This window comes from Tachyglossus aculeatus, chromosome 10 (assembly GCF_015852505.1).
Source record: "Tachyglossus aculeatus isolate mTacAcu1 chromosome 10, mTacAcu1.pri, whole genome shotgun sequence".
In the NCBI taxonomy this organism is placed as follows: Eukaryota; Metazoa; Chordata; class Mammalia; order Monotremata; family Tachyglossidae; genus Tachyglossus; species Tachyglossus aculeatus.
This window is the reverse complement of record NC_052075.1, coordinates 58945549-58963641: the sequence shown is the minus strand read 5'-3', so window position 1 is coordinate 58963641 and position 18093 is coordinate 58945549. Positions and strand designations below refer to the sequence as shown.

Genomic DNA, 18093 nt, shown 5'->3' with positions numbered 1-18093 from the left:
CTTATAACCTCCCCAGCGCTTAGAACAGTGCTCTGCACATAGTAAATGCTTAGTAAATGCTATTATTCTTATTAATAAATATAATTGAATGACTGAGTGATTATTATGAGGGATTGTCTCTGTTGTTGAATTGTACTTTCCAGGCGCTTAGAACAGTGCTCTGCACACAGTAAGAGCCCCCTCCTTCCTCTCCCCCTCCTCCACCTCCCCATCTCCCCGCCTTACCTCCTTCCCCTCCCCACACCACCTGTATATATATATATGTACATATTTATTACTCTATGTATTTATTTATTTATTTTACTTGTAAATATTTATTCTATTTATTTTATTTTGTTATTATGTTTTGTTTTGTTGTCTGTCTCCCCTTTCCAGCCTGTGAGCCTGCTGTTGGGTAGGGACCGTCTCTATATGTTGCCAACTTGTTCATTCATTCATTCAATCGTATTTATTGAGCGCTTACTATGAGCAGTGCACTGTACTAAGCGCTTGGGAAGTACAAGTCGGCAACATATAGAGACGGTTCCTACGCAACAACGGGCGCATAGTCTAGAAGAAGCAGCGTGGCTCAGGGGAAAGAGCAGGGGCTTTGGAGTCAGAGGTCATGGGTTCAAACCCCGGCTCTGCCGCTTGTCAGCTGTGTGACTTTGGGCAAGTCACTTAACTTCTCTGGGCTTCAGTTCCCTCATCTGTAAAATGGGGATTAAGACTATGAGCCCCCGTGGGACAACCAGCTGTGTGACTTTGGGCAAGTCACTTAACTTCTCTGTGCCTCAGTTCCCTCATCTGTGAAATGGGGATTAAGATTGTGAGCCCCCGTGGGACAACCTGATCACCTTGTAACTTCTCCAGCGCCTAGAACAGTGCTTTGCAAATAGTAAGCGCTTAATAAATGCCATTATTATTATTATTATTATTATTGTTATTATTATTATTGCTAGAAGATGTGCTCACAGTCTAGAAGCTTGGGAACTTGTACTTCCCAAGTGTTTAGAACAGTGCTCTGCACACAGTAAGTGCTCAATAAAGACAATTGAATGAATGAATGAATGAATGAAAGCCCTAAGCAGTGTGGCTCAGTGGAAAGAGCACGGGCTTTGGAGTCGGAGGTCATGGGTTCGAATCCCAGCTCCGCCACATGTCTGCTGTGTGACCTTGGGCAAGTCACTTAACTTCTCTGAGCCTCAGTTCCCTCATCTGTAAAATGGGGATGAAGACTGTGACAACCTGATCACTTCGTATCCCCCCCGGTGCTTAGTACAGTGCTTTTAGACTGTGAGCCCACTGTTGGGTAGGGACTGTCTCTATATGTTGCCAACTTGTACTTCCCAAGCGCTTAGCACAGTGCTCTGCACACAGTAAGCGCTCAATATGATTGATTGATTGATTGGTTGCTTTGCACAAAGTAAGCGCTTAACAAATGCCAACATTATTATTATTATTATTATAAATGCGATAATCCTTCCTCTCCCCTTCGTCCCCCTCTCCATCCCCCCATCTTACCTCCTTCCCTTCCCCACAGCACCTGTTTATATGTATGTATGTTTGTACGTATTTGTTACTCTATTTATTTATTTATTTTACTTGTACATATCTATTCTATTTATTTTATTTTGTTAGTATGTTTGGTTTTGTTCTCTGTCTCCCCCTTCTAGACTGTGAGCCCACTGTTGGGTGGGGACTGTCTCTCTATGTTGCCAACTTGTACTTCCCAAGCGCTTAGTACAGTGCTCTGCGCACAGTAAGCGCTCAATAAATACGATTGATTGATTCTCTGAGCCTCAGTTCCCTCATCTGTAAAATGGGGATGAAGGCTGTGAGCCCCACGTGGGACAACCTGATCACTTTGTATTCCCCCCCAGCGCTTAGTACAGTGCTTTTAGACTGTGAGCCCACTGTTGGGTAGGGACTGTCTTTATATGTTGCCAACTTGTACTTCCCAAGCGCTTAGCACAGTGCTCTGCGCACAGTAAGTGCTCAATAAATACGATTGATTGATTGATTGATTGCTTTGCACATAGTAAGCGCTTAACAAATGCCAACATTATTATTATTATTATTATTATAAACGCGATAATCCTTCCTCTCCCCTTCGTCCCCCTCTCCATCCCCCCCAACTTACCTCCTTCCCTTCCCCACAGCACCTGTTTATATGTATATATGTTTGTACGTATTTGTTATTCTATTTATTTATTTTACTTGTACATATCTATTCTATTTATTTTATTTTGTTAGTATGTTTGGTTTTGTTCTCTGTCTCCCCCTTTTAGACTGTGAGCCCACTGTTGGGTAGGGAGCGTCTCTATACGTTGCCAACTTGTACTTCCCAAGCGCTTAGTCCAGTGCTCTGCGCACAGTAAGCGCTCAATAAATGCGATTGATTGATTGATTCTCTGAGCCTCAGTTCCCTCATCTGTAAAATGGGGATGAAGACTGTGAGCCCCACGTGGGACAACCTGATCACTTTGTATCCCCCCCAGCGCTTAGTACAGTGCTTTTAGACTGTGAGCCCACTGTTGGGTAGGGACTGTCTCTCTATGTTGCCAACTTGTACTTCCCAAGCGCTTAGTCCAGCGCTCTGCGCACAGTAAGCGCTCAATAAATACGATTGATTGATTGATTGATTGATTGATTTTAGACCGTGAGCCCACTGTTGGGTAGGGACTGTCTCTCTATGTTGCCAACTTGGACTTCCCAAGCGCTTAGCACAGCGCTCTGCACACAGTAAGCGCTCAATAAATACGATTGATTGATGATTGATTGATTGATTGATTTTAGACCGTGAGCCCACTGTTGGGTAGGGACTGTCTCTATATGTTGCCAACTTGTACTTCCCAAGTGCTTAGTACAGCGCTCTGCGCACAGTAAGTGCTCAATAAATATGATTGATTGATTGATTGATTGATTGATTTTAGACTGTGAGCCCACTGTTGGGTAGGGACTGTCTCTAGATGTTGCCAACTTGTACTTCCCAAGCGCTTAGCACAGTGCTCTGCGCACAGTAAGCGCTCAATAAATACGATTGATTGATTGATTGATTTTAGACTGTGAGCCCACTGTTGGGTAGGGACTGTCTCTCTATGTTGCCAACTTGGACTTCCCAAGGGTTTAGCACAGTGCTCTGCGCACAGTAAGCGCTCAATAAATACGACTGATTGATTGCTTGGTTGCTTTGCACATAGTAAGCGCTTAAAAAATGCCAACATTATTATAATTATTATTATAAATGCGATTGAACGGAGGTTGGTCGCCTCCTCCCGCCCCGCCCGACGCTGCGCACGTGGCGGAGGGACGGCGGGCCCTTTAAGGGGGCGGGGCCAGAGCGCGCCCCGCCTCCTCGGACGGGGCGTGCGTGCGCGTGCCCGGCCGGCCGGCACGTTGGGCGGTGCGCAGGCGCACGCGCGCCCCGCCACCTCGGACGGGGCGTGCGTGCGCGTGTCCGCCAGTGCGCAGGCGCAGGCCCGGCCCCCCTCGTCTCCGCCGCCCCGGAAGTGAAAGGCGGCCGGGGTCGTGGGCGGCGGGGAAGGCGGAAGTAGAAAGCGAGCGGGAGGAGCGGCCTGAGGGGCGGCCTTCGCCTCAGGGCCTCACACACGGGCAGGACCCGCCGACGTCGACGACGACGCTCGGTAAGGACCCTACGCGGCCCAAAACCCGCCCGTCATTTAATAATAATAATAATAATAATGAAGCTGCTGTGGCTCAGTCAATCAATCAATCGTATTTATTGAGCGCTTACTATGTGCAGAGCACTGTACTAAGCGCTTGGGAAGTCCAAGTTGGCAACATATAGAGACGGTCCCTACCCAACAGTGGGCTCACAGTCTAAAAGGGGGAGACAGAGAACAGAACCAAACATACCAACAAAATAAAATAAGTAGGATAGGAATGTACAAGTAAAATAAACAAATAAATAAATAAATAAATAGTGGCTCAGTGGAAAGAGCCCGGGCTTTGGAGTCAGAGGTCATGGGTTCAAATCCCAGCTCTGCCAACTGTCAGCTGGGTGACTTTGGGCAAGTCACTTCTCTGCGCCTCAGTGACCTCATCTGGAAAATGGGGATTAAAATTGTGAGCCCCCCCCCCGTGGGACAACCTGATCACCGTGTAACCTCCCCAGCGCTTAGAACGGTGCTTCGCACGTAGTAAGCGCTTAACAAATACAAACATTATTATTATTATTATTAATGATGGCATTTGGTAAGCCCTTCCCGTGTGCAAAGCACTGTTCTAAGCGCTGGGGAGGACCAATCGTACTTATTGAGCGCTTCCTGTGTGCAGAGCACTGGACTAAGCGCTTGGGAAGTACAAGTTGGCAACATAGAGAGACGGTCCCTACCCAACAGTGGGCTCACAGTCTAAAAGGGGGAGAGGCTACAAGGGGATCATCATCATCATCAATCGTATTTATTGAGCGCTTACTATGTGCAGAGCACTGGACTAAGCGCTTGGGAAGTCCAAGTTGGTAACATATGGAGACAGTCCCCACCCAACAGTGGGCTCACGGTCCAAAAGGGGGAGAGGCTACAAGGGGATCATCATCATCATCAATCGTATTTATTGAGCGCTTACTTTGTGCAGAGCACTGTACTAAGCGCTTGGGAAGTCCAAGTTGGTAACATATAGAGACAGTTCCGCCATCGACCCCCGGGCCCGGAATGCCCTCCCTCTGCCCATCCTCCAATCTAGCTCTCTTCCTCCCTTCAAGGCCCTACTGAGAGCTCACCTCCTCCAGGAGGCCTTCCCACACTCAGCCCCGTCCTTCCTTTCCCCCTCGTCCCCCTCTCCATCCCCCCCCATCTTACCTCCTTCCCTTCCCCACAGCACCTGGATATATGTTTGTACATATTTATTACTCTATTTATTTTACTTGTACATATCTATTCTATTTATTTTATTTTGTTAGTACGTTTGGCTTTGTTCTCTGTCTCCCCCTTCTAGACTGTGAGCCCACTGTTGGGTAGGGACGGTCTCTGGATGTTGCCAACTTGGACTTCCCAAGTGCTTAGTCCAGTGCTCTGCACACAGTAAGCACTCAATAAATACGACTGATTGATTGATTGCCCAAAGTTACACAGCTGACAATTGGCGGAGCTGGAATTTGAACCCGTGACCTCTGAGTCCAAAGCCCGGGCTCTATTTCGTTAGTATGTTTGGTTTTGTTCTCTGTCTCCCCCTTCTAGACTGTGAGCCCACTGTTGGATAGGGACTGTCTCGATATGTTGCCGACTTGTACTTCCCAAGCGCTTAGTACAGTGCTCTGCACACAGTAAGCGCTCAATAAATACGATTGATTGATTGATTTGATTTTCCATTGAGCCATGCTGCCTCTCGGGTTCATGGGTTCAAATCCCCACAGCAGCTGTATATTTGTATATATGTTTGTACATCTTTATTATTCTAGTTATTTATTTATTTATTTTACTTGTACATATCTATTTGATTTTATTTTGTTAGTATGTTTGGTTTTATTCTCTGTCTCCCCTTTTTAGACTGTGAGCCCGCTGTTGGGTAGGGACTGTCTCTATATGTTGCCAACTTGTACTTCCCAAGCGCCTAGTCCAGTGCTCTGCACACAGTAAGCGCTCAATAAATACGATTGATTGATTGATTGTTCTAAGCACTGGGGAGGCTACAAGGGGATCACAGATAGAGAAGCAGCGTGGCTCAGTGGAAAGGGCCGGGGCTTTGGAATCAGAGGTCAATCAATCAATCAATCGTATTTATTGAGTGCTTACTGTGTGCAGAGCACTGTACTAAACGCTTGCGAAGTACAAGTTGGCAACATACAGAGACGGTCCCTACCCAACAGTCAATCAATCAATCGTATTTATTGAGTGCTTACTGTGTGCAGAGCACTGTACTAAGCGCTTGGGAAGTACAAGTCGGCAACACATAGAGACAGTCCCTACCCAACAGCGGGCTCACAGTCTAGAAGGGGGGAGACAGAGAACAAAACCAAACATACTAACAAAATAAAATAAATAGAATAGATATGTACTAGTAAAATAAATAAATAAATAGAGTAATAAATATGCACAAACATACTCCCAGTGAGCATCCAGAACAAAACTGCCCAGAGTCAGTGTGTGGCACAGAGCTTTGCACATAGTACGAGCTAAACGAATGCTGATGATGCAGTTGTCTCCCTGTTCATTCATTCAACCATATTTATTGAGCACTTACTGTGTGCACAGCACTGTACTAAGCACTTGGAAAGTACAATTCAGCAACAGAGACAATCCCTACCCAACAACGGGCTCACAGTCTAGAAACTGGGAGACAGACATCAAAACAAGTAAACAGGCATCGCTGGCATCAATATAAATAAGTAGAATTATATATTCATTCAATCATATTTATTGAGCGCTTACTGTGTGCACAAATCCCCACAGCACCTGTATATTTATATATATGTTTGTACATATTTATTACTCTATTTATTTTACTTGTACATATCTATTCTATTTATTTTATTTTGTTAATATGTTTTGTTTTGTTCTCTGTCTCCTCCTTCTAGACTGTGAGCCCACTGTTGGGTAGGGACTGTCTCTGTATGTTGCCAACTTGTACTTCCCAAGCGTTTAGTCCAGTGCTCTGCACACAGTAAGCGCTCAATACATACAATTGATTGATTGATCCCAGCTCCGCCAATTGTCAGCTGTGTGACTATGGGCAAGTCACTTCTCTGTGCCTCAGTTACCTCACCTGTAAAAGGGGGATTAAGACTGTGAGCCCCCCGTGGGACAACCTGATCACTTTGTAACCTTCCCAGTGCTTAGAACAGTGCTTGGCACATAGTAAGCGCTTAATAAATGCCATCATTATTATTATTATTATTATCAGGTGGTCCCATAAGGGTCACACAGCTGACAATCCCAGCTGTAATCCCAGCTCGGCCACATGTCTGCTGTGTGACCTTGGGCAAGTCACTTAACTTCTCTGAGCCTCAGTGACCTCATCTGTAAAATGGGGATTAAGACCTTGAGCCCCGCATGTGACAACCTGGTTACCTTGTATCCCGCCCAGTGCTTAGAACACTGCTTTGCACATAGAAGCGCTTAACAAATCCCACTGTTATTATTATTATTATTATTGTTATGCTTCTCTCTGTACCTCGGTCACAGCAGCCCACGCCCCGACAGACCACCACTCTCCCCACCCTCAGAGCCCCGCTAAAATCCCATTTCCTCCAAGAGACCTCTCTCTACTAAGCTCTCAGAGGTCGTGGGTTCGAATCCCGACTCCGCCGCTTATCAGGTGGGTGACTTTGGGCAAGTCACTTAACTTCTCTGTGCCTCAGTTCCCCCACCTCTAAAATGGGGATGAAGACCATGAGCCCCACGTGGGACAACCTGATTACCTTGTATCTTCCCCAGCGGTTAGAACAGTGCTCAGCACATAGTAAGCGCTTAAATTCCATCCTCATTTCCTCTACTCGCCCTCCCTCCTGCATCGCCTGTGCATTCGGATCCATAGCATTCAATCGCTTGATGTCCACCCTTCAGTGATATTTATCGACTGCTTATTCATTCAGTCGTGTTGAGCGTTTACTGTGTGCAGAACACTGTACTAAGCGCTTAGAAAGTACTGTGCAGAGCCCGGTACTAAGCGCTTGGGAGAGTACAATATAAGAGAGTTGCCACCCTAACTTCAGCCCTTGTATAGGCATCGTCATACTCTGCCATTTCCCCTATCTACGGTTGATTTCACTGTCCCCACCCCTGACTGGAAGCTCCTTGCAGGCAGGGATCTTGTCTACCAATTCCATTGTAGTCTCCGGAGCACTTAGTACCCACAGTCAGTGCTAAATAAATAATATCGGTTGATTGATTCAAGGCGCTGGGGTTGGGAAGGGCCCGCTGGGAGCCCTGACTCTAAGCAGCTTGCTCCGCAGTGACCCGGCCTGGGAGGGCTGTAACTACCGCTTAGTACAGTGCTCAAGCGCTTAGTACAGTGCTCTGCACACAGTAAGCGCTCAATAAATGTGATTGAATGAATACCACGCACTCCTAGAGAAGCAGCGTTGCTCAGTGGAAAGAGCCCAAGCTTGGGAGTCAGAGGTCACGGGTTCTATTCCCGGCTCCGCCGCTTGTCAGCTGTGCGACCTTGGGCGAGTCAGTTCACTTCTCTGGGCCTCAGTGACCTCATCTGTAAAATGGGGATGAAGACCTTGAGCCCCATGTGGGAGAACCTGAAAAGCTTGTATCTGCCCCAGTGCTTGGCACATAGTAAGTGCTTAACAAATGCCAACATTATTATTTATCCTCCACAGTCCTCTGGCCATTTCTCCTCCGCAAGACTCCCGCCCGCTATGATGGCCGTGACCTAGACCCCCCACCGACCCCGGGGCCGTAGCCGCATCGCGCCCCAGGGGAGGAAGCGAGAGGGACTGGAGGGCCAACCATGACAACTCGCCACTCTGGACTCCAAGGCTCCCCGTGGTTCCTCGTTCTCAGGATCCAAGGACGTGGCAGGCATCGTGATTCCCAACGGCCCCCACCGCTTGCCGGGCCCCCCCGGCCCTGCGTGCCCGCCCGATCTGAACCATAATCCCCCGGGGGCTCCGGACGCTGCCCAGGGCGAGAACCGTGGGCATGGTGAAGACTCTTCTGAGGAGGAGCTGGGGGTGGACGGGTGCTGGGGCCCTGGTGGGGTCGGGGGCATGGCCTCGGGCCCACAGGAGAGGAGCCCGCAGATCCCCGCCGCCTCGCCGGCCTGTTGCCGCCGGGGCTCTGGCCTGGACCCCATGGGGGCCTTCCCTGAGGGCCAGGACCGCTCCTGTTGCGGCTCCTGCCCCCGCCAGCCCTCCACGGCCCCTGGCAGGGGCGGGGACGAGGAGGAGGAGGTGGAGGAGGAGGAGGAAGAAGAGGAGGACGGTGGTGACCCGAGCCCCTTTAGGATTCCTGACCTCGCCGCCCGGCAGAAGGGCTCCGCCCGGCGAAAGGGCCCCGCCCGGAGGCAGCGGTCCCGCTTGGCCACCAAGGAGGACCCGCGAGAGGGGGGCGGGCGTAGGGGGCACCGGCCCGGCAGGCGAAAATGGGGCTCTGTGGACAGGTGGTGGCTCCCGGGCCCCCGGGAGCTGTGCCAGTTGGGGGCGGCGGCGCTGTGGTGGCTGATCGAACTGCTGGTGCTGGTGGGGGAGTACGTGGAGGCCGGCGGGCTCCTGGTCCGGGCCTGCGGCCAGCTGCGGGGCGGGGACCTGGCCCAGTGGGGCGAGCGGGCCCGGGCCCTCGGGGGCTGGGCCCGGGCGGGTGCGGGGGCGCTGGACCGGGGGCTGCGCTGGGGGGCCGGGCTCCTCGCCTGCCTGCTGCGGCTGCTGGGTGCCCTGCTGCTCCTGGCGCTGGCGCTGCTGCTCGGCTGTGCCCGGCCCGCCTACCGCCACCTGAAGGGGCTGGCGGGACGAATGGGCACGGGGGCCTGGGCGGCCCGGCTCGCCCCCCGGCTGGACTCGCCCGCTCTCAGGCGGGGCTGGGCGGGGCTGCGCGAGGGCCGGATGTGGCGGCACCTGGAGGGGCTGTGGGCAGGGCGGGCCGAGGAGCCGGGGGACAGGGGCGGCGGGCGCAGGGTCCAGTCCGGGGAGGAGGAGGTCTCCCGCCTGCTGGCCATGGCCGCGGTGCCCGAGGAGCAGCTTGACCCCTTCTTGGTCCTGGGGGTGGAAGCGACGGCGTCGGACGCGGAGCTGAAGAAGGCGTACCGGCAGCTGGCCGTGCTGGTGAGTCTGTGGTCCGGCGACCCCGGGCCGGGTCGGGGGCGAGGGGGTTGTGGCGTCTGCCAGGGGCTGGAGGAGACCCTATGGCTCAGCACGGCCCCTTGCCCGCAGCGGACGCCTGAAACCCCGTTGGTTGTAGCCAGTAAGGGTTGAGGGGCGGTGACCCCTGCCAAGAAGAGAGCTGGGCTAAAGGGGTCGGGGGCAGTCGGCCAGCTAGGGATGCAGTTCTTGGCAGCATCGTCCATCACTGAGATGTCCCTCTCTCCTCACGGCCCCCCCCCCCCCCCCGGCAGGTCCACCCTGATAAAAGCCCCCACCCCCGCGCCGAGGAAGCCTTCAAGGTGCTGAGGGCGGCCTGGGACATCGCGAGCAGCCCCGAGCGCCGGAGGGAATACGAGACGTAGGTGGGGCAGGCGGGAGGTTGGGCGGGGGGCGGCGGCAGCAGGCTGAGCCTCATCTGCCTGGGGCAGATAGGTGAGGGCCGGCGGGAGGCCTCCATCACCACCAGGAGCCTCGCGGTGATGCCTCCCCCTCTCCCCGATTCCCAGGAAGCGGATGGCTGAGAGCGACCTGAACCGCTCCGTGAACGAGTTCCTGGCCCGCTTGCAGGATGACTTAAAGGAGGCCATGAATACCATGGTGTGCAGCCGCTGCAAGGGCAAGCACAGGTGGGCAGGGGGTTGGGGTTAAGGTGGGAGCGAGGGCAGCTCTGTTCCGCTGCAGGGAGTGGACGGGGCCAAAGGACTTGGGGGCGAGAGGCGTGGCCCACGAGCTGGCCGGGCGGGTACGGGCCTGGGCTTGACAGGGCAGGCCTTCCCTTGGTGGGTAGGGCCACGGGCCTGGGAATCAGAAAGACCTGGGTTCTAATCCCAGCTCTTCCATGTGGAACAGGGACCGTGTCCAACTTGTCCCTACCCCAGTGCTTAGGACAGTGCCGGGCACATAGAAAGCGCTTAACAAGTACCATAATTGCTAATTATTACTATTATTTGCCCCTCCATCCCCGGCCAGGCGGTTTGAGATGGAGCGCGAGCCCCAGAGTGCCCGCTACTGCGCCCCGTGCAGCCGCCTGCACCCCGCCACCGAGGGCGACCTCTGGGCCGAGTCCAGCCTGTTGGGCCTCAAGATCACCTACTTCGCCCTGATGGACGGGAAGGTGTACGACATCACAGGTAAGGCCGGGAGGGAAGGGCTGGGGCTGCCGCGGGCCCACGGCGGGGGCGAGGGGGGCCCGGCTTGCACCCCCCTCACCCCCCAATCCTCCACCGCTCCCTGTCCGCAGAATGGGCCGGCTGCCAGCGTGTGTGCATCTCTCCTGACACTCATCGCGTCCCGTATCACATCTCCTTTGGCTCCCGGACCCCCGGCCCCGCCAGCCGGCCCAGGTAGGTGGTGAGGAGGGGGCTCACGTAGGCTCCCCTACCCTACCGCAGCCCAGTGGGACCTGTGCTGGGCACCTCCCGTGGGCTGAGCGCTTGGAGGAATTCAAGAACCGAAGGAGGTGTACTCGCTGCTCTCGGACTGGTGGGGAGGGGGGTGGGTGCGGTGCAGTAAAGTTGGAGCTTCTAGAGAATCACCAAGTGATCCGTTCTCCGCCCCCATTAAGGTTAGACTCTGACGCTCTGGGGAGGTTGAAGCTAAAGTAAGTTAGAGCTGGAGGTAGGGTTCCAATAGTACCAACCATTTGTATTCATTCATTTATTCGATCGTATTCATTGAGCACTTACTGTGTTGACTGAGCACTGTGTGTAGAGAGCACCATACTATACGCGTAGGAGAGTACAATATAACAAGCGGTAGGCATGTTCCCTGCCCACAGTGAGCTTGGGTCGGGCCCTGGCGAGCACCAACAGGGACGGCAGATGTGACACCCCTCGGCCCCCGCACGGGGATCACCCCCTTCCTCACGCTTTTTTTCCCCTCTCCCCCAGGGTCAGCCCGGATGCCCCCCCAGCCGACCTCCAGGATTTCTTCAACCGGATGTTTCAGGCCACCCCCGGCCAGGCGCCCAACGGCGGCTTCTGTGCCGCCCCTCAGCCGGCTGGCACGGTGCCCAAGGGGGAGGCCAAGCCAAAGCGACGCAAGAAAGTGCGCCGCCCTTTCCCCCGCTGAGCTCCACCCCACCAGGGCCTTTTTAAAAAGTTTTTCGGTATTTAAGCGACGGCTCTGCCCTGTTCATTTGGTGCCGCGGGCCACGCGGGGCCCCTGCCCCCACCTCTTGGGTCCCCTCTCGCTCCAAGGCAGGGAGAAGGTCAGAGGGTTGTGGGAAGCTTCCTCTGATAAAGTAGGGCTGAACCTCAACCCGGCCGACACCGAGATCTCCCGTTCTCGGGGTGGGGTGCCCGGGCTCATCACCTCTGCCGTGGGGGTGGGCGCACGGCTGCCTGGCGGGGCTAGGTAAAGCCAGGGACCCCTGCGTTTCACCCCCATCCGAGGGGCTGGGCACTGAAGGAGCGACCCCTCCTTCCCTTTCTCTCCCCGGCCTCACACACCTGCACCGCCATCTGGAAAACTGGCTTTTATTACAAGGAAAATATACATCCCATCACCAACCAAGCCCCCAGATGCCTTCTGTACACATCACTTCCAGTTGTTCCCCAACCCCCACCCCGCACCGTCCCCGCCTGTCGGGCACGGGCCGGGGAGGGGGCTGGGTGGTGGCGTCCGCTTCCGCCGACCTCACCCCTACCGCCCCTTGGTCCTGTCGCCCCGGGCTCCCACCGTCCCCGCCGCCGGGCTTCAGTACTTGTTGATGCCAAAGAGGCGGACGCCGTGGAACTGGGGCAACTTGGGCAGCAGCACGCTGAGCAGCGAGGCCGTGTTGATGAGGAAATGGGCCGCGTCGTACTTGGTGTAGAAGCTGGCGAGGAGGTAGCTGGGGAGAGGAGGGGGGGGTGAGGGGGGACGGCCCGCCTCCTGCACCTGGCCCGGCCTAACCTAGGTCTCCAATGGGTAAGAAGCATATTGCGGGACGCAAACAAACCTGTCTGAACCCCTACCCATCCCCATCCCCAACTAAACTATTCCCAGATGGCGGCCTAGACCCTCTCTCCCCAGGGGGGGAAAGGAGCTGTGATAGGGAATGTCGGGGGGGTGCTCGGGCGCCTCTCTCCTCCCCCTGCCCGACTCACAGCACGATGGGCGTTATGCTCAGGAACTTGCGGGACGAGGTGAACTGCAGCCCGTAGTCCATCTGCTCCCAGTGCGTGAGCAGGCGGGCCCTGCCCTGGTCCGGCGTCTCGAACGGGGTCCCTTTGACCGTGTGCAGGAAGATGTACATGGCCTGCGGAGGAGAAGGAGCAGCGGTGATATGGCGGAGGAGCGGCGGCGGCCTACGGGCACGACTGGGACTGAGGAACCGACTTCAAGGCAGTGTGGCCTAGTGGAAAGAGCCCTGGCCCGGGAGTCAGAGGACCTGGGTTGTCTTCCCAGCTCCATCTCTTAGCTGCTGTGCGACCTTGGGCAAGTCACGTTCACTTCTCTGTGCCTGTTACCTCATTTGTAAAATGGGGAGTAGGACTGTGAGCCCACGTGGAACAGGGAGATAGCGTCTATCTACCCCAGCACTTAGTCCAGTGCCTGGCATACAGTAAAGTACTTAATGCCTTAAAAAAACCCAAAACACCACAGCCTGAGACTTAAATCAGGCAAACAAGGCACCCAAAGGATGATGCAAAGGCCTTGGGGGGGGGGGGGGGGGGGGTGTCCCTCTGGACTTTAAGCTCGTGGCTTTTTTAAAAAATTCTTTCAATCATATTTATTGAGGGCTTTCTGTGTGCAGAGCACTTTACTAAGCTCTTGGAAAGTACAATTAAGCAACAAATAGAGACAATCCCTGCCCACAACTGGCTCACAGTCTAGCAGGAGACAGATATCAAAACAGCTCGTATTCACCCCCGAGCTTAGTTCAGTGCCTGGTACATAGTAAGTGGGTTGGACATAGTCCCTGTCCCACATAAGGTTCACAGTCTTAATCCCCATTTTAGAGATAAGGTAAGTAACACACAGAGAAGTTAAATGCGTGGTTTAGTGGAAAGAGGACGGGCTTGGGAGTCAGAGGTCATGAGTTCTAATCCCGGCTCTGCCACTTATCAGCTTTGTGACTTTGGGCAAGTCACTTCACTTCTCTGTGCCTCAGTTCCCTCATCTGTCAAATGGGGATTAAGACTGAGCCCCATATGGAACAACCTGATTACCTTGTACCTCCCCTAGCGCTTAGAACAGTGCTTGGCATATAGTAAGCACTTAACAAAGACCACCATTATTGTTATTTGCCCATGGTCACACAGCAGACTGGTGGCAGAGTGGTGGGGATTAGAACCCGGGTCTTCCGCCTGCCAGTCCCATGCCCTTTCCACTTCATTGTGGGCAGGGAACATGTCTATCACCTCTGTTGTAGTGGACTCTGCTAAGCGCTTAGTACATTGCTCTGCACACAGTAAAGCACTGGATAAATACAACTGGTTGATTGGCCAGGTGGGGAGATAATAATAGTAATGGCATTTGTTAAGCGCTTACTATGTGCCAAGCACTGTTCTAAGCGCTGGGGTAAACACAAGGGAATAATCATAATAATAATGATGGTATTTGTTAAGTGCATACTCTGTGCCAAGCACTGTTCTAAGTGCTGGGGTAAACACAAGGGAATAATAAAAATAATGATGGTGTCTGTTAAGCGCTTATTATGTGCCAAGCACTGCTCTAAGCACTGGGGTAAATACAAGGGAATAATCATAATAATAATGGGTATTTGCTAAGTGCATACTCTGTACCAAGCACTGTTCTAAGTGCTGGGGTAAATACAAGGGAATAATAAAAATAATGATGGTGTTTAAGCGCTTATTATGTGCCAAGCACTGTTCTAAGCGCTGGGAGGGATACAAGGGGATCAGGTTGTCCCACGTGGGGCTCACAGTCTTAGTCCCCATTTTCCAGATGAGGCAGCTGAGGCACAGATAAGTGACTTGACCAAAGTCACACAGCTGACAAGCGGCAAAGTGGGGATTCGAACCCATGACTCCCAAGCCCGGGCTCTTGCCACTAAGCCACGCTGCTTCTCCAAGTTGTTGAGATGAGTGTGTGTGGGGGCGGGGAAGGCTCCGTTTCTGGCACCCCCCCCAATTGGAGAGTCTTTGAGGGGCGTGGGGGCCTCACCAGGTTGTGGATGACGTTGGTGAGGGTCCAGACGACGGGGATGCTGAAGAAGGGGATGCTGAGCAGGACCACGTGGAGGAGGCCCACCAGGATGACGTAGGCCAGCCAGATGCCCCGGCTGTTCATCACCCGTGTGTTGGGGTTCACCTCGCTGTGGGCCACCCCGACGTTCATCCTGCCAAAGGGGAGGGCCCGGTTGACGGCGGGGGCCGGCTGTATCCCCTGCCCAGACCCCCAGACGACGTGGGGGCAGAGCGGGCCCCGTACGTGTTTTGCTGTCTGTCTCCCCCTTCTAGACTGTGAGCCCGTTGTTCGGTAGGGACCGCCTCTGTTGCCGACTTGTACTTTCCAAGCGCTTAGTCCGGTGCTTTGCACACAGTAAGTGCTCAATAAATACGACTGATTGAATCAATGAGTAAATAACACGATTTAATGAATGAATCGCTCACTATGTGAGCCCGTTGTTGGGTAGGGACCGTCTCTATCTGCTGCCGAATTGTACTTCCCAAGTGCTTAGTGCAGTGCTCTGCACACAGTCTGATCTCAATAAAGACGATCGAATGAATGAATGAGCCCCCTCCTCCCCCTTACCTCCTTCCCCTCCCCACATTACCTGTATGTATGTTTGTACGTATTTATTACTCTACTTGTACATATTTATTCTATTTACTTTATTTTGTTAATATGTTTTGTTTTGTTGTCCGTCTCCCCCTTCTAGACTGTGAGCCCGCTGTTGGGTAGGGACCATCCCTAAAAGTTTCCACCTTGTACTTCCCAAGCACTTAGTGCAGTGCTCTGCACACAGTGAGCGCTCAATAAATATGAATAAATGAATGAATGAATGAATGGCATTTAGTAAGCACTTACTGTTTGCTGAGCGCTTGGATAGATTCATTCATTCAATCGTATTTATTGAGCGCTTACTGTGTGCAGAGCACTGTACTAAGCGCTTGGGAAGTACAAGCTGGCAACATATAGAGACAGTCCCTACCCAACAGTGGGCTCATTTATTGAGCGCTTACTGTGTGCAGAGCACTGTACTAAGTGCTTGGGAAGTACAAGTTGGCAACACTGTTATGCTATAGGACACAGTTCCTGATCCACATGGGCCTCACAACTTCATCCCCATTTTACAGAGGAGAGAATGGAGGCCCAGAGAAGTGCAAGGCTTCTGCCCGGGCTTCGGAGTCAGAGGTCGTGGGTTCAAATCCCGGCTCCGCCACTTATCAGCTGTGTGACTTTGGGCAAGTCACTTGACTTCTCTGTGCCTCAGTTCCCTCATCTGTAAAACGGGGATTAAGACTGTGAGCTCCGTGGGACAGCCCAATCGCCTTGTAACCTCCCCAGCACTTAGAACAGTGCATTGCACATAGTAAGCGCTTAATAAATGCCATCATTATTATTATCATTCTCTGAGGTCATGAAGCAGGCCAGGGGCAGAGTTGTAATCAATCAATCGTATTTATTGAGCGCTTACTGTGTGCAGAGCACCATACTAAGCGCTTGGGAAGTACAAGTTGGCAACCTACACAGACAGTCCCTACCCAACAGTGGGCTCACAGTCTAAAAGGGGGAGATGAAAACCCGGGTCTCCCAGAACCTAGCCCCGCTGTTGGGTAGGGACTGTCTCTATATGTTGCCAACTTGTACTTCCCAAGCGCTTAGTACAGTGCTATGCACACAGTAAGCGCTCAATAAATATGATTGATTGATTGATCCTTAAATTAACAAGTCCTTTTCCTATCTCGTGGTCCAGGGCAGGGCATCGGTTTGAATAAGGCGAGTGATCGGAAGCCCTGGGCTTCTAGACTGTGAGCCCCTTGTTGGGTAGGGACTGTCTCTATTTGTTGCCAGCTTGTACTTCCCAAGCGCTTAGTACAGTGCTTTGCACACAGTAAGCGCTCAATAAATACGATTGATTGATTGATTGACTGTGTGCCCCCTGTTGGGTAGGGACTGTATTTGTTGCCAGCCTGAGAAGCAGCGTGGCTCAGTGGAAAACAGCCCAGGCTTTGGAGTCAGTGGTCATGGGTTCAAATCCCAGCTCCGCCACCTGTCAGCTGTGTGACTTTGGGCAAGTCACTTCACTGGGCCTCAGTTCCCTCAACTGTAAAATGGGGATTGACTGTGAGTCCCCGGTGGGACCACCTGATCACCTTGTATCCCCCCAGCGCTTAGCACGGTGCTTTGCACAAGGGAAGCGCACTTAACTTCTCTGTGCCTCAGTTCCCTCATCTGTAAAATGGGGATTAGGACTGTGAGGCCCCGGTGGGAACACCTGATCACCTTGTATCCCCCCAGTGCTTAGAACAGTGCTTGGCACAAGGGAAGCGCTTGATAAATGCCATCATTATTCTTTTAGACTGTGAGCCCACTGTTGGGTAGGGACCGTCTCTCTATGTTGCCAACTTGTACTTCCCAAGCGCTTAGTCCAGTGCTCTGCACACAGTAAGTGCTCAATAAATACGATTGATGAAGATGTACTTCCCAAGCGCTTAGTCCAGTGCTCTGCACACAGTAAGCGCTCCATAAATACGATTGATTGATGGGGAAGCAGCGTGGCCCAGTGGCAAGAGCCCGGGCTTTGGAGTCAGAGGTCATGGGTTCAAATCCCGCCTCCGCCAATTGTCAGCTGTGTGACTGTGGGCCAGTCACTTCACTTCTCTGGGCCTCAGTTACCTCATCTGTAAAATGAGGATTACGACTGTGAGCCCCCCGTGGGACAAACTGATCACCCTGTAACCTCCCCAGCGCTTAGAACAGTGCTTTGCACATAGTAAGCGCTTAATAAATGCTATTAATAATAATAATAATAATAAGATTGTAAGCCCCCCGGGGGGGACAACCTGTTCACCTTGTAACCTCCCCACTGCTTAGAACAGTGCTTTGAACATAGTAAGCGCTTAATAAATCAATCAATCAATCATATTTATTGAGCGCTTACTATGTGCAGAGCACTGTACTAAGCGCTTGGGAAGTACAAATTGGCAACATATAGTATAGTATGCCATCTTTAGTATTATTATTATCTGGGAATGAATGAAGGGTGGGGGGGGTTGTCGCCCTCGCCTTCGACGGGGGCCGGTGGGGGCGTCTCCCCCGCTTCACCTCACCTCCCCAGGTGTGTCCGCCCCTCACCTGGCGGGTCCGGGCCCCCGTCCGGCCTAGGCCGCGTCGCTCTCCCCTCACCTGCCCGTCTCCAGGAAGCGGCCCCGCCCCCCTCCCGCCCC

General features: G+C 53.0%; 2 protein-coding genes across 3 annotated transcripts; one reads left to right on the top strand and one right to left on the bottom strand.

Moving 5' to 3' along the window:
* The first annotated feature begins 3547 nt into the window (after positions 1–3547).
* DNAJC14 (DnaJ heat shock protein family (Hsp40) member C14) lies at positions 3548–11866 on the top strand. Of its 2 annotated transcripts, none has more exons than XM_038753171.1 (7): positions 3548–3626; positions 8299–9712; positions 10003–10109; positions 10258–10377; positions 10721–10881; positions 10992–11094; positions 11641–11866. In XM_038753171.1, exons 2-7 carry the CDS (start codon positions 8663–8665, stop codon positions 11819–11821), a joined length of 1722 nt encoding a protein of 573 aa, XP_038609099.1. In that variant the 5' UTR covers positions 3548–3626; positions 8299–8662; the 3' UTR covers positions 11822–11866. The 2 variants fall into 2 exon arrangements, with proteins under 2 accessions (XP_038609099.1, XP_038609097.1); XM_038753169.1 differs by having other exon boundaries at positions 3560–3626; positions 8273–9712.
* A 346-nt stretch (positions 11867–12212) lies between these two features.
* ORMDL2 (ORMDL sphingolipid biosynthesis regulator 2) lies at positions 12213–18070 on the bottom strand. The gene is made up of 4 exons (XM_038753172.1): positions 18002–18070; positions 14864–15038; positions 12841–12992; positions 12213–12584 (listed from the first exon to the last, which is right to left on the bottom strand). The coding sequence occupies exons 2-4, from the start codon at positions 15035–15037 to the stop codon at positions 12449–12451; spliced, it is 462 nt and encodes a 153-aa protein (XP_038609100.1). The 5' UTR covers position 15038; positions 18002–18070; the 3' UTR covers positions 12213–12448.
* Between the last annotated feature and the right edge of the window lie 23 nt (positions 18071–18093).

Coding starts and splice junctions, on each gene's coding strand:
- DNAJC14 (XM_038753171.1), top strand. CDS start 8,663: ATGGCCTCGGGCCCACAGGAGAGGAGCCCGCAGATCCCCGCCGCCTCG. Junction 10,378..10,720: donor CGCTGCAAGGGCAAGCACAG/GTGGGCAGGGGG, acceptor ATCCCCGGCCAG/GCGGTTTGAGATGGAGCGCG. Junction 10,882..10,991: donor GAAGGTGTACGACATCACAG/GTAAGGCCGGGA, acceptor CCCTGTCCGCAG/AATGGGCCGGCTGCCAGCGT.
- ORMDL2 (XM_038753172.1), bottom strand. CDS start 15,037: ATGAACGTCGGGGTGGCCCACAGCGAGGTGAACCCCAACACACGGGTG. Junction 12,993..14,863: donor CCAACGTCATCCACAACCTG/GTGAGGCCCCCA, acceptor TCTCCTCCGCAG/GCCATGTACATCTTCCTGCA. Junction 12,585..12,840: donor AGCATAACGCCCATCGTGCT/GTGAGTCGGGCA, acceptor TCCTCTCCCCAG/CTACCTCCTCGCCAGCTTCT.